Source organism: Paramormyrops kingsleyae, chromosome 24, assembly GCF_048594095.1.
Source record: "Paramormyrops kingsleyae isolate MSU_618 chromosome 24, PKINGS_0.4, whole genome shotgun sequence".
Taxonomy (NCBI): domain Eukaryota; kingdom Metazoa; phylum Chordata; class Actinopteri; order Osteoglossiformes; family Mormyridae; genus Paramormyrops; species Paramormyrops kingsleyae.
In genome coordinates, this window is record NC_132820.1 from 8,092,452 (window position 1) to 8,110,611 (window position 18,160).

General features: G+C 49.2%; 1 protein-coding gene across 8 annotated transcripts in view; it reads right to left on the minus strand.

The window, feature by feature from the left end:
- LOC111839579 (disks large homolog 4) overlaps positions 1 to 18,160 on the minus strand; it is a 77,807-nt gene that overhangs the window by 17,831 nt on the left and 41,816 nt on the right. For 5 of the 8 annotated variants that reach the window (XM_072706408.1, XM_072706407.1, XM_072706410.1 and 2 more), the window contains exon 3: positions 17,336 to 17,392. The exons of 1 other annotated variant lie outside the window; for it this stretch is intronic. In XM_072706408.1, coding sequence (XP_072562509.1) covers positions 17,336 to 17,392 — 57 coding nt within the window. Of the gene's footprint in view, positions 1 to 11,335; positions 11,464 to 11,719; positions 12,257 to 17,335; positions 17,393 to 18,160 lie in introns of those variants that run through there. 2 more of the 8 variants (XM_072706412.1, XM_072706411.1) reach the window with 2 other exon arrangements.

An 18,160-nucleotide genomic window follows, 5' to 3' on the forward strand; every position in this document is an offset into this window, starting at 1 on the left:
CAGCCCTGGACCAGCTCCAGCCTAGTTATGTAATCGGCTTCCTCCCCACACACACAAACGCACACGCCTGTGGTGTCCTTCCAGGACACAGGGACGGTGGCCGGGGGGGTGGGGGGCAGAGGTCGTCCCCTGCTGGCACTGCAGTGTCACGGCGACTGGCACGGGCTCACAGAGAGAGAGCGTGTCTTTCTATGTGTAGGAGGAGACAGGATAGGAATCCTCCTTGTATCATGGCAGGGGGTTTATGGGGGGGGGGGGGGAGATCTATCCACCTCCACTCATGGTCCGTCGGCTGCTTCTTCGATTCCCTCCTCATTTTAACCCCCCCCCCTCCACCCTCATCACTACATAGACTGAACCGCACCCAAGCTGAACACCAGCATCGACTGCGTAAGAAACGCTGCCCCCGGCCTTCAGAGCTCTGGTTCCGGGTGGGTGTGTCACCCCCCCCCCCTTTTGATTAGGGGTTAGGAAGCACTTTGTGTAAAATCAAGCCAACTCCCCCAGTACTACAAGCCAAGGGCACACCCTGCCCCCGGCGTTGGAAGGAGATTGTTCCTAGCTGACCCTTACGTAACTTTACATTTCTCAACTTATAAAAGACCTTGTTTTTTTTTTTTTTTTTTAAGACTGCGGTGCGATCCGTTGTTCCCCCCCCCCCCGCCCCCCTCGCTACATTCTACTCCCCTGACTGCTCGTTGCCATGACTACTCCATAGCAACAGCTGCTCGGTTCTCAGGGGAACCTGTTTCCATGGCAACCAGGATTTCCATAGTGATTGTCAAAACCCTACATCATACGATACAACATCACAGAGAAGGACATTATCCAAATGGTTTATTACTGATACATACATTACATAACCCACTGCCGTACACTATCCATAGAATGGGACCAAACGTTGACACATTTTATGAGTCATCCTCGGTTTCCAGGTGAACCCTTAATGTCTGTCTGGAAGATTCTATGTGTTAATCTTCTGCCGTACTGCGCCGACATCGCCGTACTGCGCCTAGTCGCCGGCAAGGAGGTGAACTGACGTCACCGTCACTGCCATGGGCCCCTGCCCGTACCACGCGTGGCGGGAGTGCCGGAGATGGTGGGAGCGGGATAGAGGAGGGGAACGCGGGTGGAGGAGGGAGGGGGGGGGGTCGCTAGCGTGATGCCATTATAGAGCCCAGAGCTACATTGTCCTTCACCACCCCACCCTGAGAAATCCCATGATCCTTTTCATCAGGTGTTTCTGGGCTTGTTGCCACAGCGGTGTGGACCCCCCCCCCCCCAGGGAGCCACACCAGACGCCAACCTCTTCCACATACACATCCAGGTCCATTCCTACTTCACCAGGTCCTACAAGATCTCCTGAAGAACACACGGGAACTATCTGCAAGTCCAGAACTGAGTTCCTGCTGTTTTTTTTTTTTTGAGACCCTACAGCTTGCAGGTTCACGAAGAACTTCAGAAGGTCCCAGGCCATCTGGATTTCACTGACGGATGCACCTCACTGATCTGCCTGGTGCTCATTCAGCGCCGCTTCCCTTGGACCCTCCCATTCAGAATGACCTCAAGGCTCCTCGCTCTTGGTTAGGAGGAACCGCAAATCTTACCCGTTTTCTAGAACGATCTACACTTCTGAGTGAATCTGACCTTTGAGAAGCGTCCCCCTCCCTCGCCCATATTGCTCCAGGTCTCCACCAGACGGTGCGCCCCCCCCTGATCCACCCCGCCCCGCAGACGCCCTCCTTCCCCCAGGGTCCCCTACCCCACCTCACAATGACATGTCTTATTTACGCCAGAGGATATCGATTCAGTCTGAGAAGCCCAATAAGAGCCATGCTCTCCAGCCCAGATGGTGCTCACCTAACTGATTAGGACAGATTGTTAAATCACCGGCGGTATCAGGCTCAATTAGAAGCTCCAGATGTCACCAGAACCAAAGATCTCTGGCCCTGAAGGAAACACCCTCCCTCTCAATGTAATAGAAACCCGTTATTTTGACATTGTAGGGACAATTTTTCAGGTCCCCGCAAAGATCTGTGGATGAAATAAAAAAATTAAAAATGACAAAAGTCTCACATTTTGTTTGGTTTCTTATGGTTAAGGTTAGGGCTGGGTAGGTGTTCAGGTCATCGTGTTGGGATTAGAGTTTTCCCCATAGAAATGAATGGAGAGTCCCCACAAAGATATAACCTGTGTGTATGTGTGTGTGTGTGTGTTAATGCCCCACCTTGAAAGCCCTGAAATCCTCTCGAAATCAGCTGCCAACTGGCAAGGATCTTACTTCTCACAGCAACAAAGAACAAAGCGTATTCTTTTCTAATACCCATATAATTAGCGAGACAATTACTCCCACTTTGGGGGTCGCGGTCGTGTTGATGAGGTGCAGTCTTGGGGAACAGCGTGCACACATTCACGGGAAATGTTTACATGACGAAAAAATTAGAAAATGAAGGCATTTTAAAACCAAAGAGATTAGAATAACAGATGTGATTAATGGAGCTGGTCTCCGAATATATTGCTTCCCAGAATTCTGCGTGTTGAGGGGGAAGACGTGTTCATTGACACGGGTCATGAGATCATTCACTCACATTTGCATGACAGCACGGTCACGCTCACACAAACACACACACACACACACACACACATAGGGTAAACATATCCTTATGGGGACCGCTCATTCATTTCAATGGGAAAAATGCTAACGCTAACTTAACCCCTACCCTGCCCTAACCATAACCATAAGTAACCAAACAAAATACAACAGTTTTTGCATTTTTAGTTTTTTCATAGCAGTCACCGGTTTTTATAAAATAGAGTTTTCCCTTATGGGGACCAGGAAACCGGTCCCCATAAGGGAAAAAAAAAACAGATATTTATCACACATTGTGTCCCCCTAAGGATAGGTAAACCCGCTCGCACACACACACACACACCCACACACACACAGATTAGGTATCTCCATCTATGTGGGGACTTCATGGCCATAACCCTAATCCCAGCAATGACATCCTTAACCACAAGTAACCAAACAAATACAGGATTTTTGGCTAATTTAGTGAATGCAGTCACAGATGTTTATAGAACTGAGTTTTCCCTTTGGTGGGGACTAAAAAGGTGGTCCCCACAACACCAAAATAACAGGTTTTTATCGCATTATGGGAACATTTCATCCCCATACCGCCCCCCACCTCACACACACACACACACACACACACACACACACACACACACATTCTCCTCATCAATCCCCTTTCCAATCACTTCCTGGGGCGGAGTGACCAAAAATAAAACCTCTTTCTCGTCACATCACCCCCCCCCCCAGCTTCTCCCATGCGGCCCCTCCTCTTCCTCCGGCAGTCAGACTAATTAAAGCTGCTCGTTAAGATGGTTAATTTGTCAGTGCTGGAGGAGGGAGCGGACAAAGGATGTGGGGAGTAAAAATAGCCCAGACCGGTCCGGCTCATCAGAAACAGACACACAGCATCTTTTCAGACTCGCCTCCATCGTCATCCTCCTATATTTAGAAACTCTAAAACACAGTCCCCCCCCACCCCCCCTAGAGGACAGAACCGCATGAAGCCTCAGTGTCCTTGACTGCCGGCTTCTTTCCATCCTCATGCGTATTCAGCTCATTTTAATTACCTGTACATTCAGTTCATCAATTACATACGCATTTGATTAATCAATTACATACGCATTTGATTCATCAATTACATACGCATTTGATTCATCAATTACATATGCATTTGCTTCATTCAATGGGTTTGTAGTTCATCTCAATGCACCTCTGTATGCTGTAGGCATCTTGGTGGAGATTGAACCGGTGGTGCGTTCAGCCAAGGACCGACCCAAACCATGACTCAACGCGGCCTGCTGCCTCAGGACCTGCCCATCCGCCCCCCGTGTGAATACCCATGTCCTGAAAATATCTCTCTCCCACGCCTGTCCCCTAATCCACCTATTTCAACATCAGCTGCCGGATCACTGATATTTACAGATATTTTCATGTTGTGCTGTTAGCATATAGCGACGACCCAGTGGGGCTTATACATGTGGAAGGAGCACTAGATGGTAAGGGCCTTAACTCCTTACCAGTTGGTTACTAGTTCAAGTCCAGGAAATGTTTCTTAGCAGATGCCTTTTTGCAAAGCAGCATACATTTTTGAGAAAGCATGGCCAACCGGTATTTGGAGCAATTGGGAATTAAGGGCCCTACTCAAGGGCCCAATGGCAACACCATTTTGCCAATGCAGGGATTTGAACCAACAACCTTCTGATCACAGACACAGCCTCCTAACCCACAGACCCACAATATGCAGACATGGGTACGACAGTTGAAACAAGCAATAGTGACGCCGAATCACCATCACCTCCGTCTTAATGTGATGTCAGGGGAAAAAAAGGCAGCATAATTATTCAGGCTGTTTCACCGACTGTATATGCGCGCGAGACAAACAGGTCTAGAATCCCCGGCTGGGTCTAAAGCTTGTGTTTGCCTGCGGCTGGGAGCTGACCCAATTCCTGAGCGTGGCACCGATGTAAACGAGGGAGTCCTTCAGTCAGACGCGGTCAAAAAGTCCAGTGACACCTAAAACTCAGCTTGGGCCCAGAGCAAACGACCTTTGCGCGACAGCCGGCAGGAGCGGACCGGCCTGGACCACCCAGGGAACGTTTGAGAAACAGAAACCTTCTGACACCAAAGGAATGAGCTAACGGTGGTCTGGAAACAGCCCTGGGACCCAACAGCTGGCATCAGCTTCCTGTTTCACATGCAGTGTAGGTGAGAACCTGGCTTATAAATACTCCAGGTAATTTATCATTAACTGAATTATAATATTATTAATTCAATGTAATGGAATTAGCTTTATAATCAGGTGTAATTTGGCAGAATATGAGTAAAATATCACAGCACGATGCCAGACAGTAACCTCTGAATTCTCCTGTTGGAGGACATACATGAGTAACCAACAGGGGTCAGAAATCTCTACCATACCTTCATCCTCAATCTATATGCTGCTCATCAATCTTGCCAGGGAAAGTGTTTGTTCCATTACCCGAGGCAGCGGAAGGACAACAGCGCCCCCTGCCTGTGGTCACCCACACTGCAGGCTCTCTAAAGGCCGTTTCCTGTCTGTCGGGCCCCTTCGTTTAGGCTGTGAGTGGTTGGCAAGATCACGTTGAAAATGTAAATCGCTCGATTCTCACCTGGGCGTCCATCCCAGGCGAAAAACGAGATGCACAGGAGCCTAATTAGGAAGAATTCAAACCTATCATCCTGTTGGGTTTTTTTTTGATTAACGATGTTTTAAAAAGAAGCAAAGGGCCGAGGGGGTAAAGGCATTGTAAGAATGATCACGCAGATTGTTGACCAGGAGTGCGTGAGTAAGGGGGATTCACCGAGATGAGCGGGAGACTGACAAATCGCTTCTGGAAAGGGTCTTCCGCTCACGTCACATGATGGCAGTCATCCAATCAGAAAGAGATGGATTAGGTCACATAGTATGTAAATGACAAACTCTAAATTATATTATATTCGGGAGTAAGCCAGAGAAAGGTGGCGTGACTTAGTAACCACGGTCAATCAGACACCACCGTCACCGTCTTCCGTTTCAGAATTCGGATATCGTCTGAAACGCTCCCTTCCGCTAAACACACATCTTACATCTCCAAGTCGATCCAGGCGAAATCCCACCAAGTCATCAAAACCGTAGCGAAAAGTGCTTTTAATCATTAAGCATGAGTTCAGAGAGAGCCAGAAGGTGTTTGTGTGTGGGGGAGGGGGGGGGTTGGTTAAATGAAGTAAGAAAGAAGCAGACTAGGGTAGATCGCAGGTCACAGCACTCAGAAGTGTGGCACAGATGGAGCAATGTTATGAATACATCATTATTAATTATTCATCCAGGAGGAACCTTCTGTAGCAGGTTGGCAGGTGGGGCTGTTGCCCAACGGAGAGTTTTGGTGCGGATGGAGATGGGGTCTGCTACAGGGCCGACTCTGCCCGGTGGAATTATATTAGACGGCAACCTGAGAACAGGGGTGGAGAAGAGCTGGAGGTGGGTTGTGACCAGATTAAGCGAGAAGACACCAGTTTGTGGGGGCAGAATGCTCTCAGGATAAAGGCCTCTTCCAGGGAACCCGCGGTGGAAGCTTTTGACGATGCACCAGCGAGCGATTATAATTAGCGTGTAGGCGTGAGATGGGATGTCCTACAGCGAGCGTATCCAAGGCGCTGAGGGACGCGTGCCAGCGTGGTACCCGCTCACCGCCAACCAGACGCATCCTGGTCGTTAAGGCCGAGCGGGCAGCAGAGGATCTGCAGGGTTCGCCCGCTACGCTGGAGGAAGATTCACGCTCTCGCTCATTCATCTGCCGGCACCGAGCGCCGAAGAGACAGCGAGAGGCGACACGTGACGAGCATCGCTAAACCGAGGCACAAGCCCTTCCAGCACAAGCACACGCCAGCCCCCGCCGATGGCTCTGAGCCAATGGTACCACCGCCCCTCAGAGAGGGCCAATTAAAAAGGGGGGGGGGGGGTGGTGAAGGAAAGAGGAGGAAGAGGGAGGTGAGGGGGTGGGAGCTGATACGGACCCACTTGCACATCACCGCTGAGTTCAAGAGTAGTTACGTAACCAGCAGAGGTGGTGGTGGCGCTGGTTGAAAATGTACACGTGATTGTAGCATGTATAATGCACACGTGTGAGTCTTATACACATGGCTGAGTTATGTCCGAGTCACAGTGCATAGCGTAAAGGTACAAACAACACTGTGTTAGTGTAAACCTCGCACCCCCCACGTGCCGGCGAGTGCGCGCACACTTTCTCTTCCCTCTCTCTTCCTCTGGTCCTCCACTGACTCCTCTCTTCCCTGGATTAATTAAAACAGAGTCTCACTAGACATCCCTCTCTAGTGCTGCTAGTCATCCACAAGCCGTATGCAATTCCTCCCCTGACCACCAGATGGGAGTATACCCCACATGCTGGTACAGCTTGTAAGGACATCCTCGCATTTTGCTATAATTAACGATCTGTAACCCTGAGCCAGTATAAATGAATAGAAATAAAAAGAAGTTATTGCACTTTTAGGCATTTTGGGGACATCGATGGCCACAGTGCCTGGTTATCCAGGTTTTAGCACCTCGTGGGGACAGACACAATCAGACACATGCAGACAGACTCAGCTGGGCCTTATCGAGCTCTTGAAATAGAGCATAAAATGGTAAATTCCACATTTCAGCAGGATATGTGGTGGGGGGGGGGGGTGAATATAAGCAGATTTAGCCCACCCACACTCTGCACGCTGTTCCTTTAACAGCCCATTTTTCTGCATTCTGGTTTTAACACACTCCTCCCCATCCCAGTACAGCCACACTATGCTGGAGAGAGAAGACAGGCTGTCTTCTGCCTTAGCGACATTCCAAGGATTCTGGCAGCGATTCCCCCCCCCACCACCCCACAGAAGCTTGCCGTTCAGGCATCTAGTGGCTGGGCAGCCTCAGGGCTGACTTTAACACTGGCATCAACACTTACACTGCAGATGAACTCTCAGGTGTGAGAACGCATCTAAAACTGGTCTAAACAAAACAGCGATGCCTTATTAAGCTCCGTGAGGAAATTCTCTTGTTTGCCCCTGGGCCTGGGGGTTAGGGGTTGCTCAGGGGCCCAAGGGTGGGATCGATCTGCCTGCCCTGGGATTCGAACCAATGACCTTCAGAGTCCTAACCTGATAAGCCAAAAACAGTCCCCCAAACATGTGTCGCATGTAAACATCTTACTATGGTTAACATTTATCAAATGACTGTAGGGAAGCAGAAGCTTATAAAACTGCATTTAATGGAGGTTATGAACGTGGCTCAAAGGTATCAGAGCATACCCCACTGCTTATGGTTCCATACTGCCTGCTTTCCCAGGTGCGGCATTCATGGGGAACTTGGGCGTGAAGCTTGTTTGGGTGCAAAGAGTCAGTGGACAGTATCCCTCACAAGGGTCCAAGTCAACCCTAACCCCTCCACTACACCCTCTTATTCACCACTGCTTTGGTGTGGTGGCTTGGGTGTGAGCATGAGGGGTATCACGTGCAAGAGAGGGAGTGTGAAGGAGGGATGATGAAAAGAAGCAGGGCCGACGGCCGTTACTGAATATAGACAGAGCAGCTCGGTGAGCAGGAGGGGCCGCACTCACAGCTGCGCACTCTCACCTGGTCTTTAAAACATCTGGCATTCCCATGCTTCTCCATCGTCAGTTCACCCTTGGGAGAGGATCCCCGTTATTCCAGAATCGGAAAAAGGGCTAAGAGGACACCACTTGGGTTCTGGTTCCCGCTCCTGCGGCCCCGCCTTTGGAGTCGGGGTGAGACAGGTGGGGGAGGAGTTGGACGAGGAAGGAGGAAATTGACAGAGCGTGAAGTCTTCCCCGTGTGGGATTCATTAAGGAAACAAATCGACGGGCTCTGTTTCTCAAACAAAATGTTATCTTTGTCTGTCCTTCATTCCTCCAGTGGCTCCTCTCGTCGTACAGACTGTATCATCCTACCCGAGCCTCTCACAAAATGTCTCCTCCATCTCTCGCTTTCAATTCGCCTCCCCCTCCCCCCGGCCCTCCCCGCCGTATCTCCCAGAATGCTCTGCCTCTTCTCACCAAGGCACTTTCCCAAACATCTGCCTCTCCCCCTCACACTGCCTCTCCTGTCGGAATCTGCCAGCACTGGCTCGTCCCGGCGTGAACCCAGAACCGGCGGCCTCGGACCCGGGTTTGCGGACAAGCCGGATGTGGATGCCTTTCTCTTGAAATGGGTTGCCGGCTTCAGAGCCGACGGCGCCGGTATCGGCTCCTCACGGGGTGCTCCTGCACGAACCCTCGCCCGAGTGTGAAGCTGCCCTCGTCGCACGCCAGAAACAAACGCCACACCTCCCCGTGGGCAAAAATCGGATTGAGATTTTCACCATCTTCTCAAATGTGAACGAAAAACCGACAGTGACGCATCAGACTCACTGTTTGCCTTAAAATATCGAGCCAAAAAAAAATGTTTAAATTGTGGAATCAATTATGGAGATTAATACAGATATTGATTTGTGGTCGTTAGGCCAGGTGGCTTTTAAAAGCTGGCAGACAGCAGAAGGGCTAGGACGAGGACAGAAATACGTCACTACTTTCTCATCTCCCACTGACATAGCAGTGACACTGCTTGGAACGGCTGCACCTACGGACCTACGGCAGTGTTAGTCCTGCCTGCCTTTAGGAGTGGAGCAGTCTCAAAAATCTGCACCCCTAGCTGTCCATGCCTGTGTAGGGGATTTCCTTAGATGCTGATGCCAGCGATTACAAACATGTCCTTGGACGGCTCTCTGTTCATCAGTCTCGCCTAACGGGCCCAGTTCTGCATTAGGCCATCTTCGGGGTAGCTTTTATGAGTCACTGGGGTCACAGATCAACGCGCATTTATTTTCCCAGAATTCCGCGGCCGACGGAGGCTTGTGTCACTATCAGTCGAACAGACTGATCCGACGGGGCTTCCCTCCGAAATCCAGGCAAACCCTGGTGTCCCAGAAACTGGGGTAACCTCCTTGTACATATAAAAAAAACAAAAACCAACAACAACATGTGGCACAAGGCAGTGGACCAGAAAGTAACAAAATGACAGCCAGACCGGGAAACGGGCTACCTGGCCATCCATGTATCTGTCGGCTAGGCTCCTGATACGAGAACCCAGAACATTCTGTGCCACCCTCCCAAATAAAGAATCAGTGTGATACTGGTGTGTGTGCCCCAAGGTTTGGCAGCAAGGCACAGAGAAAGCAGTGGGTGAGAACATTTTCCCTCCGGTAATTTGTAGCACATAACTGCCGGATAATTTTTACAGTTCTGATAATAACATTCTCATGTCGTAAAACCATCTACAGTTTGGCAGCTGAAGATTAATCTGCTCGCATCAATCAGAATTTTATCTATGATGACAGAAGAAATGTGGGAGCTGCAGAAAAGAGAGAGAGAGAGAGGAAGGCAGGGGGAGAACACACTGCCATGTTGTCTTTTCAAGAAAAAAAAAAAAAAAGTCACTCAGAGGCTCATGGAAAGCTCTAACACACTCTTACTCATTTGTGTACGGAAAAGTGTGTATGTGTGTGTCCAACAGGACAAGAAGAACATCCAAAAAATGCACGGAAGCTGAAATCCTGCTGCATGGTTTCATTCCCACACACACACACACACACACACTAGAAATGCACTACTGTTTACTACCCAGAGCTGACAGATTCTCATGCTTGACAGAAAGCACACATAAACACCCCCACTAACATATTAATATTCCCACACACACTACATAAGCAAAATACCTGAAGCACTACAGAACTTCCTTCTAAGACAAACAGCAGATGGAGGAGTGGGTGGATCTGAGCAAAGCAGACTAATCAATGCCACTTTAAGATGTGTCCGTAATATCACGGTTCCCCCGGTGACCGCCTAGGGCTGGACACACATCTGATTGCACCCTGCCTCCTGTCTATCCCTGCATGCGTACCGAGGCGTTCGCATTAAAAGCAAGAAAACGCTCGTTAAGAAAATATCTTGGTAAGACGCAGCCCAGCAAGGCGGCACTTATAGAGGTCGAAGCCCTCTGCGCGGTGTGCACCAGAAGCTTGCAAATACACAAGGCGACCCCCGCACTGGCGACTGGAAACGAGCGTGAACGCCGATGGGCGCGCTGGGCGCCACGGAGCACGCGGGAGCATGGCGCGGAAGCTCGGGCGCGCGGAAATCGCACGCGCGCACCGTCCCCGTGACACCGCGTGCTGTTATCGCGCGCCCACTCAGCTCACGCGGGCCCCGGCTCTGACTCCTCGGCGTTTAAACGCAATTAAATAATAAGGACGGAAAAATCGATGGGTGTTGGTGGCGAAATGCCCTGCTGTCAATGCGTTTTATGTACTGGGCTCTCTGGGGGGTTTTATTACGTTCCGTGGATGTTTTTGTTTTGGGTTACAGTGGCAGAAAGACTATCCACGATTCATTACTAATTCGTATCTAAAAAAGGAACACTATAATATTCCATCGCTTCATAACGGTCATTTTTATACCGTGTCTGAATTAAAAAGATTGAGCCTAATTGTTTAGTATCATATACGCTATTTAACTCGTGCAAATCATGCGGTACAGATATCACACATTCACCATGCATAATTATGACTGATGATGCGTTTCTCTGTTTCTAAACCGGTTCCGACACCGCGCGACTCTAGAACCCACTCAGCCCCCAGGCTCTGCGCGAGCTGAGACCTGCGCTCCTTAATGCACCGTCAGTGATAAAGCCGAGACCGAATGAATGAATGACGTGGCCTACCATCATCTGATGCCGCTGTTTCTTAGCCTTCCGGACGTTGTTGATAAAACGTCGGCCCATTTTCTTGGCGTACCACACCGACACGAACATCCCGAGCGGCCGGCGCTGAGCAACTCGTGGCAGGGAACCTAATGGGCGCCAGTCGGTTCGGTAGAGGGTGAACGGAACGATGGAGAGGAGAGGAGCAGTGAAGGGGTGGCTTTACTTAAATCATCCACAGAAATATCAGCTATTACATTAATGACTAAACAAATAATTCAGCGCCTCAACGACCAAATGTGTACTTGGGTATGCAAGACCAAAATATATACAGCGCTTAAAAGAAAATATATACTACTTCACTTTTCCTCTGAAAAATTATTTTTCCCAAATCCACATGCTTACTTGTTTGTTCGATGAAGACGAAGTGCGGTAAGACTTATAAAACGAGCCTCTATACCATCTGTATTTCCCAGTTCCTTTTTGTCAGCATCTAAATCTGCGTTTAAAAAGCTTCAACACGCCGATCAACCAACGTGTAAATTTAGTCGATTTCTTTAAAGGTCAGTATTTCAGATGTCGGCGCTACGTTACTTTAATCGACAAGCCGGTCCGCAATTACGCGATTCTGAGACGGATCGATACAAATGAGCGGCGCGGTGTTTCCGCTGGTCCACCTCAGGATGCCTGCTTTCCAGGTTGCGAAGTTCCGCCGCTTCCCATCCCTCTCCCGACGGCAGCACCACAATACTGACTGCTTCCGCCAAGTCGCCTTGGTCTAAGTCTCGTATCTCTCCATTTGTCACGCCCTAGATCAGCGGGCGCATCGGAGGTGGAAATTCCCTCCGAAAAACGTGATGCGCTTCCCTTCTGTCCTGCTCTCCTCTTTTTGCTCCGTCACACGCTGCTATCGCTTCTGCCTGTAGCTCTCTCTTTCTCTCTCTCTTCCCCCGTCTCTCTTCTCTTTCGTGTTCTCTCTCTCTCTCTCTCTCTGTCCCCTCTCATTCTTTCCTTATCACCAGTCCACTCTGTCATTCCTCCCTGGCGGTCCTCTGGTTTACCTCCCTGTTATTATTTAATCTCAGCGTTATTTCCAGAGCCAAGTCTCTCCATCCTTCATGTAAATCTAATAGAAATAATTTAGGACGTGGGTGGAATTTGGGATGTAGCAGGTAATAAATAATGTGTCAAAGCTAAAGTATAGAAAAGCAAAGAGCAATACTGTTTAAATCCAAATCTGCACAGATGGAGTTAAAGCTACTTGTAGATTGACTGTCACATCCAGGTAGAAGACATCACAGAATTACCTGGGTACTATCTGTAATGTATCTGCCTCAGTGACCAAAGAATGTGAAGTCTAGATGAAGTCGGCTAAATGATTAAAAGTAAATGTGATTCTGTGGTCCGTCTGAAACGTGCATGACTCTCTGATACCCTCTTCACTGCCCCCCTCATGTTGCCTGTCACTCAGGTCCATCCAAGGGGGCTTCCACCACTCGACACCACAAGGGGGCGCTCTGGTACCTGGGACAAACACGGACAAATCCCTATCCCGCTCCTACGATAGCAGATAAATCAGAGGACGGGCCCAAATGCATGCCTTCCCACTGCCTGCCCCATGCTTTCAGTAGTAATGGGCAAATAAAGCTTCATGAACCATTTGCTGTATTTTTTTGACCCCACTAGATGGCGCTCTTGGCTTGCTTTGGGGCATGCTTTGAATCCTTTTTTGAACAGACAACACCATCTAGTGGAGTCAAAAAATACATCAAATGGTTCATAAGTATCATTTTGCCTGTCACTAACTCTCAGGACTGCGTATGGCACCAGAGCCGCAGTGGGGATGAGCTGGGGAGGGGGCTGTGGCCGTGAGGAGCCTTGTTAACTTGGATGTAGTATTTTACTGTATTGATTGGCCCCCGGCGCCGTTTCCAGCTGGACCTGTGCGCTACCTCTGTGTTCCGAAGAGCCTTTGGCAGCAGGCTGTGGTACCGGTGAAGGACGGGCTGGGATGAGCACACACCGTGCATTAAGAAGAGCGAGGAGAGTGGAGCGTGACATGAATATGCATGAATGTCCAGGCTAAACACGCAGATGCAGACACATACAGCATACAAGCACATACAACACGCAGACATCTAGCATGCAGACACGTGGCACGCAGATCGACAGTGTGCAGACACGCAGCATGCAAACACACTGTGCAGATACATAGTACAGAGGCACACACAACACACAGATATCCAGCATGCAGACATGCAGCGCACAGATGCAGATACCCCGTGTACAGGCACACACATCACACAGACACACACACCATGTGCTCAACACTCCCAGTGTGTGGACACATACAGTGTGCAGACACAGCATGCAGATACCCAGCATGCAGACAAACAGCACGCAAACACACTCAGCATGCAAACACATCCAATACGCAGACACACAGCGCACAGACAGCATCATTCCCCCAGTTTCATAATTTTCATAACTGTCTTTGTGAGAGCACAATTTCTCCAGGAGTTATTCTAGTATTTTTTAAGGTGGGGCGGGGGGCGTAAGGGGAGTCATAATTCATACAGAGGGTCCAACCTTATCATTAGCCAATGATATTTTTTGAATCGCTGAGTGAGCCAATCAGCTTTCAGCTGGGGGCAGTGGCCCCGCCCTGTACAAGTCCCCGATTTCCTCCCCATGAAAAGCTGGAAAGTTGGCGACACGCTGGACACTTGCACACGAGCGGGTCCCGGTTCCTCGGCATACACAGCAGGAGGGCAGCATTATGTAAGGTCAGGCCAGGCTGACATGTTTGCTTTGGAAAATAAGACTTCATCCTGTCAGCTCTTTGTACCTCTCCCTCACTCTCCCGCCTTCTCCTGATCCTCATTCTCTGTTTCCCTGAGCAATTCTCACTCTCCTCCCTCTTGCATCCCTCGCTCACCCACACCCCCCCCCCCTCCAACCTCCTCCTATTCCCAGATATCAACCTCGCTTCCAAAACATGTCTTACTCCACTATCCCGGCCTTAGCCGCTTGCGGTAGAGAATCCCGGAGAGGCTGCCGTCCACAAACAAAGAAGGGGCTTGAAGAGATTGCAAAAAGAGTGAGAGAAAATGAGGGAAGGAGGATGGCGATGAAGACGGAAGAGAGTCGGGAACCAGAAGGTAAAGTGGTTTAAGGGATTAACCCGAAATCGGAACGCGACTGAGTCCATGCACCGAATTCCTGCATGGTTGCAACCAAACAGGAAGTGAGATGCCGGTGCCCATGAATCCACAGAATCTGACAGTGCAGAGCGGAGAGGACCCCCGTGGAGGGCTACAAAAAGTTTGTCTCAGGATGCGTCTCTGAGAGCCAAAATAATCACACGATAAAGCATTTTCAGCTCTCCGAATCCAATTTACTTGAAGTTATGAGGCAGGGCAGGGAATATATGATGTGAGGGGCTTGGTTTTTATTAAACTACGTAAGCAGAAACTGGCGATGGACACTGGGAGCCATACCGCTAAGGGTACAGTCATATTTTTGTAATGCAATTAAAGTTGGGATGTTGCAAAGCATTGTGGGTATGACAAAGAAATCTCACAGAATGTCTGTTATGAGTTAAGATGATCTCTCTCTCTCTCTCTCTCTCTCACACACACACACACACATTATGCAAACAGAATTCAGGGGGGTGCTCCAGTAAGAGCACTGCTATTAGTATCATTGATGCCCCCCTCAGGACATAAGACAGATCATCATGGGGGGAGTTAGTATGGGGCTTATTTGAAAGTCACATGACACCTCACAGCAAATGCAAGTCAGGGCAGCAGCCAAGAGGGCCACAGTAGGTTGTAGGTTCAGATCCCTGGTGAGGTGTGGAGATTAGGAAGGGCCCGTGACGGCAGGCGGCATGCTGAAGGGTGTGGAGATGTGGGCCGGCCCCCAGAGCCCGTTAGCAGTGGCAATAGCGTTAGCATTCTCCGAGTGCCGCAGTGTCGTCTTTTACGGCCACTGGCAGATAGGTACAGGCAGGGATGGGGTGCGAGGGGGGGCAGGAACGGGGCTGCTAGTGAGTGCTGTTTAACCCCCATGGCCACCACAGGTGATTGGACACCCTGTTCACCCCACCCAGGCGGGTCACTCTCCTTCCATCTCTACCAGTCATTTAACAGTCTTATCCTCAAGTGTCATCTCACAGTCGCTCTTCTCTGTGAGTCACTCCTGTGTGTGTGTGTGTGTGTGTGACATTAGAAGATTGCACCACATCAAGACAATTCAAATGTTTCTGTAATTTACGGCGATTGACTATTCTGTGCCATGTCAGTAACTTCAGTTATAGATTCTGGGCGCATGTATCAGTAATAGTCTCGGGGTCTGGTTCCTGACCTCTGTCACCCCCGTAAACAGAGATTCAAATCAGAAGGTCACTGAGAGTCATTTTAATTCAACGTAATGGACTACATTTATAAAACGTTTGCCATTTAAATGGTCAGAACTGCTTGCCCTCTGTATGAATAAATCCATCCTTTATTAGTATATTAAAGTCTCTGCTGAAACCACAGCGTGGGGCACTTGTGCACGCAGCATAATAAAAAGCTCCGTTAGCGCGGGATGCTCTATACGAATAGATCAAAAGGTAAAATACTGCCACCCGCTGGCCAGACTCCGGTGGTGCGGTGAATGCTCCTGCTGGTCAGATTTTGCAAGTATAGTTTCCATATTCCCTGTGCAGCCGTTACGCGGAAACACACAGTCAACCATTTAAATGGGGGCCATTAGCTAACTGTGCCATTTGGGCCCGGAATCAGACAACGGTCATGACTCCTGTCCTTATTTTGCACATTTAAACAAATAGAAGAAACTGCTAGGTGCTGTATTATCAGCTTTTTTTTAAAAAAAAAAAAAAACAAAAAAAAAAACAAGTCATTTAGGTTAAGCTAAATGGTACAACAGGAAGCCAGGTAAGAAAGAGGCCAGCGTGGATGTATGAGTGCACTGCCGACACACGGCCAGACAACAGGACCCGGGGATTCGATACGCGTACATCTGCTCTTCACAGAAGGTCATAAGGTTACAGATTTATGGCTGGGCTGTAGTCCTATGCAGATAAGTTACAGGTAATCAGAATTCCTGCTGGTTACAGGGTAATCCTTAACCATACGGATCACCTGTGACAACGTCTCAACTTGAATAGACCCCACAGCCGCCAGCCCCACCTACATTACGCTCAGCCGGTGTGTGTACGTATAAACACAGATTTAATGACTGCTTTTACCTTCACGCTTAAATAACTTTCCTGGAGGAATCTTCATACCTGACCATCAATGACGTAGATACCACAGGATTCTACTCGTGAAGCATGAAAAAGTTCAAATCTAAATAATTGACTAATGAGGCTAATTAAGCCCCACAGGGAATGAACGGTAGAAGAAAACACACGTCATCGCGTCCATGTGAGCGGAGCAGTCAGGATTGTCTGAGTTCGCTGTGGTGTTCAGATGTTAATCCCTAACGTGGGCATTAGCACAACTGTCTATGACACCAATCAGTAAGAGCGTCAAATGTTCTTTTGATGTGCGCACACACATGAGCGCCAGTCCACAGAGACGAACTCTGCAGCGTTGACATCATGTGAGAGCTTTTGCGTCTCTACACAGCTACATTCCGACATTGTGTTTATACAGAAGAGACACGATTATAAAAGCCCTGGAGTGATTGGCAGCATTACGTACATCTCCTCAGATCAAGGACGCTGACAAAGACACAAACATCAGAAATTACGGCGCAATGTTAACGACGCCCTGCGATGTGAAGATGGAGGCGTGAGAGCCGTCAGCGCGGCCGATGATGAAAGAAGCGGCCAGAATGTACAAGACGGCAGCGGCTCTCTCTGCAGAGAGGAAACGATGGTGATGACGATGAGGAAAACGACGGCAGCACCGATGACACCGGTGGAAAGTAATGGGATGTCAGAAGGTGACGTTGGCGCGATTTGATGATGTCACAGAGGGCCGCCCGTGGGCAGACGCGCAATCTTACCAGGGTGGAGGTGGCAGAAGTGTAGAGGGGGGTGTGCCCGGCCGACATCAACACTGGCTGCAAGATAACACAGGAGGGAGGGGGTGATTCCACAGGGCGACACCAGAGGGGTTGGGGGCGGGACTAAGGGATGGAACCTTCCAGGGGAACAACCAATAGGAGGAGCTTTATGTGGAAGGGGCTGGGAGGATTAAGTGACGTTCACAGTGATAAAATGAAGCAATATCAGGAATATTTGAGGGAAAGAAAAATTACCAATGGAAGAAAGAACTCTGGGGAGGAAGAAAAGGATGCAGTAATAGTTATAAAACTAGCACATGAACTGCCATCAGACTGCCATCATTGTCACAACGTTCTGAATACCAGGGATGCAGATGTAGGGCGTAACGTAAATATCATAACGTGAGCTGTCCATTGTGCTGAAATAGTCGGTGGTTCCGCTTCCTAACCACAAGGGGGAGCCAAATCGCCACACAGTGCGTAGAATTACTAGTGAGTTTGGATTTAAATTTCTCCCAAACGTGGAGACAACCAAGTAGGACAGCGTTCCAAAAATAATTGTAACTCCAGACAATAACGTATCACATCAAAAGACCTCAGAGCGACCTTCCTTCCCTCAATCAACATTCAGGTTTTTTTCGTTTTAACATTTCTACTGGCGTATTAGCAGGGAGGGAAGGGGAACCCCATAGACACTCTGAAGATTCTAGAGACCAATATTGTAATTAAATCTAAGTCCAATCAGTGCCTGGGGATTGTTATGCTAAAATAGGACCAACTCCCTGTCTCAGAGCTTGATTTGATTTCATGTCTTAATAAATGCTT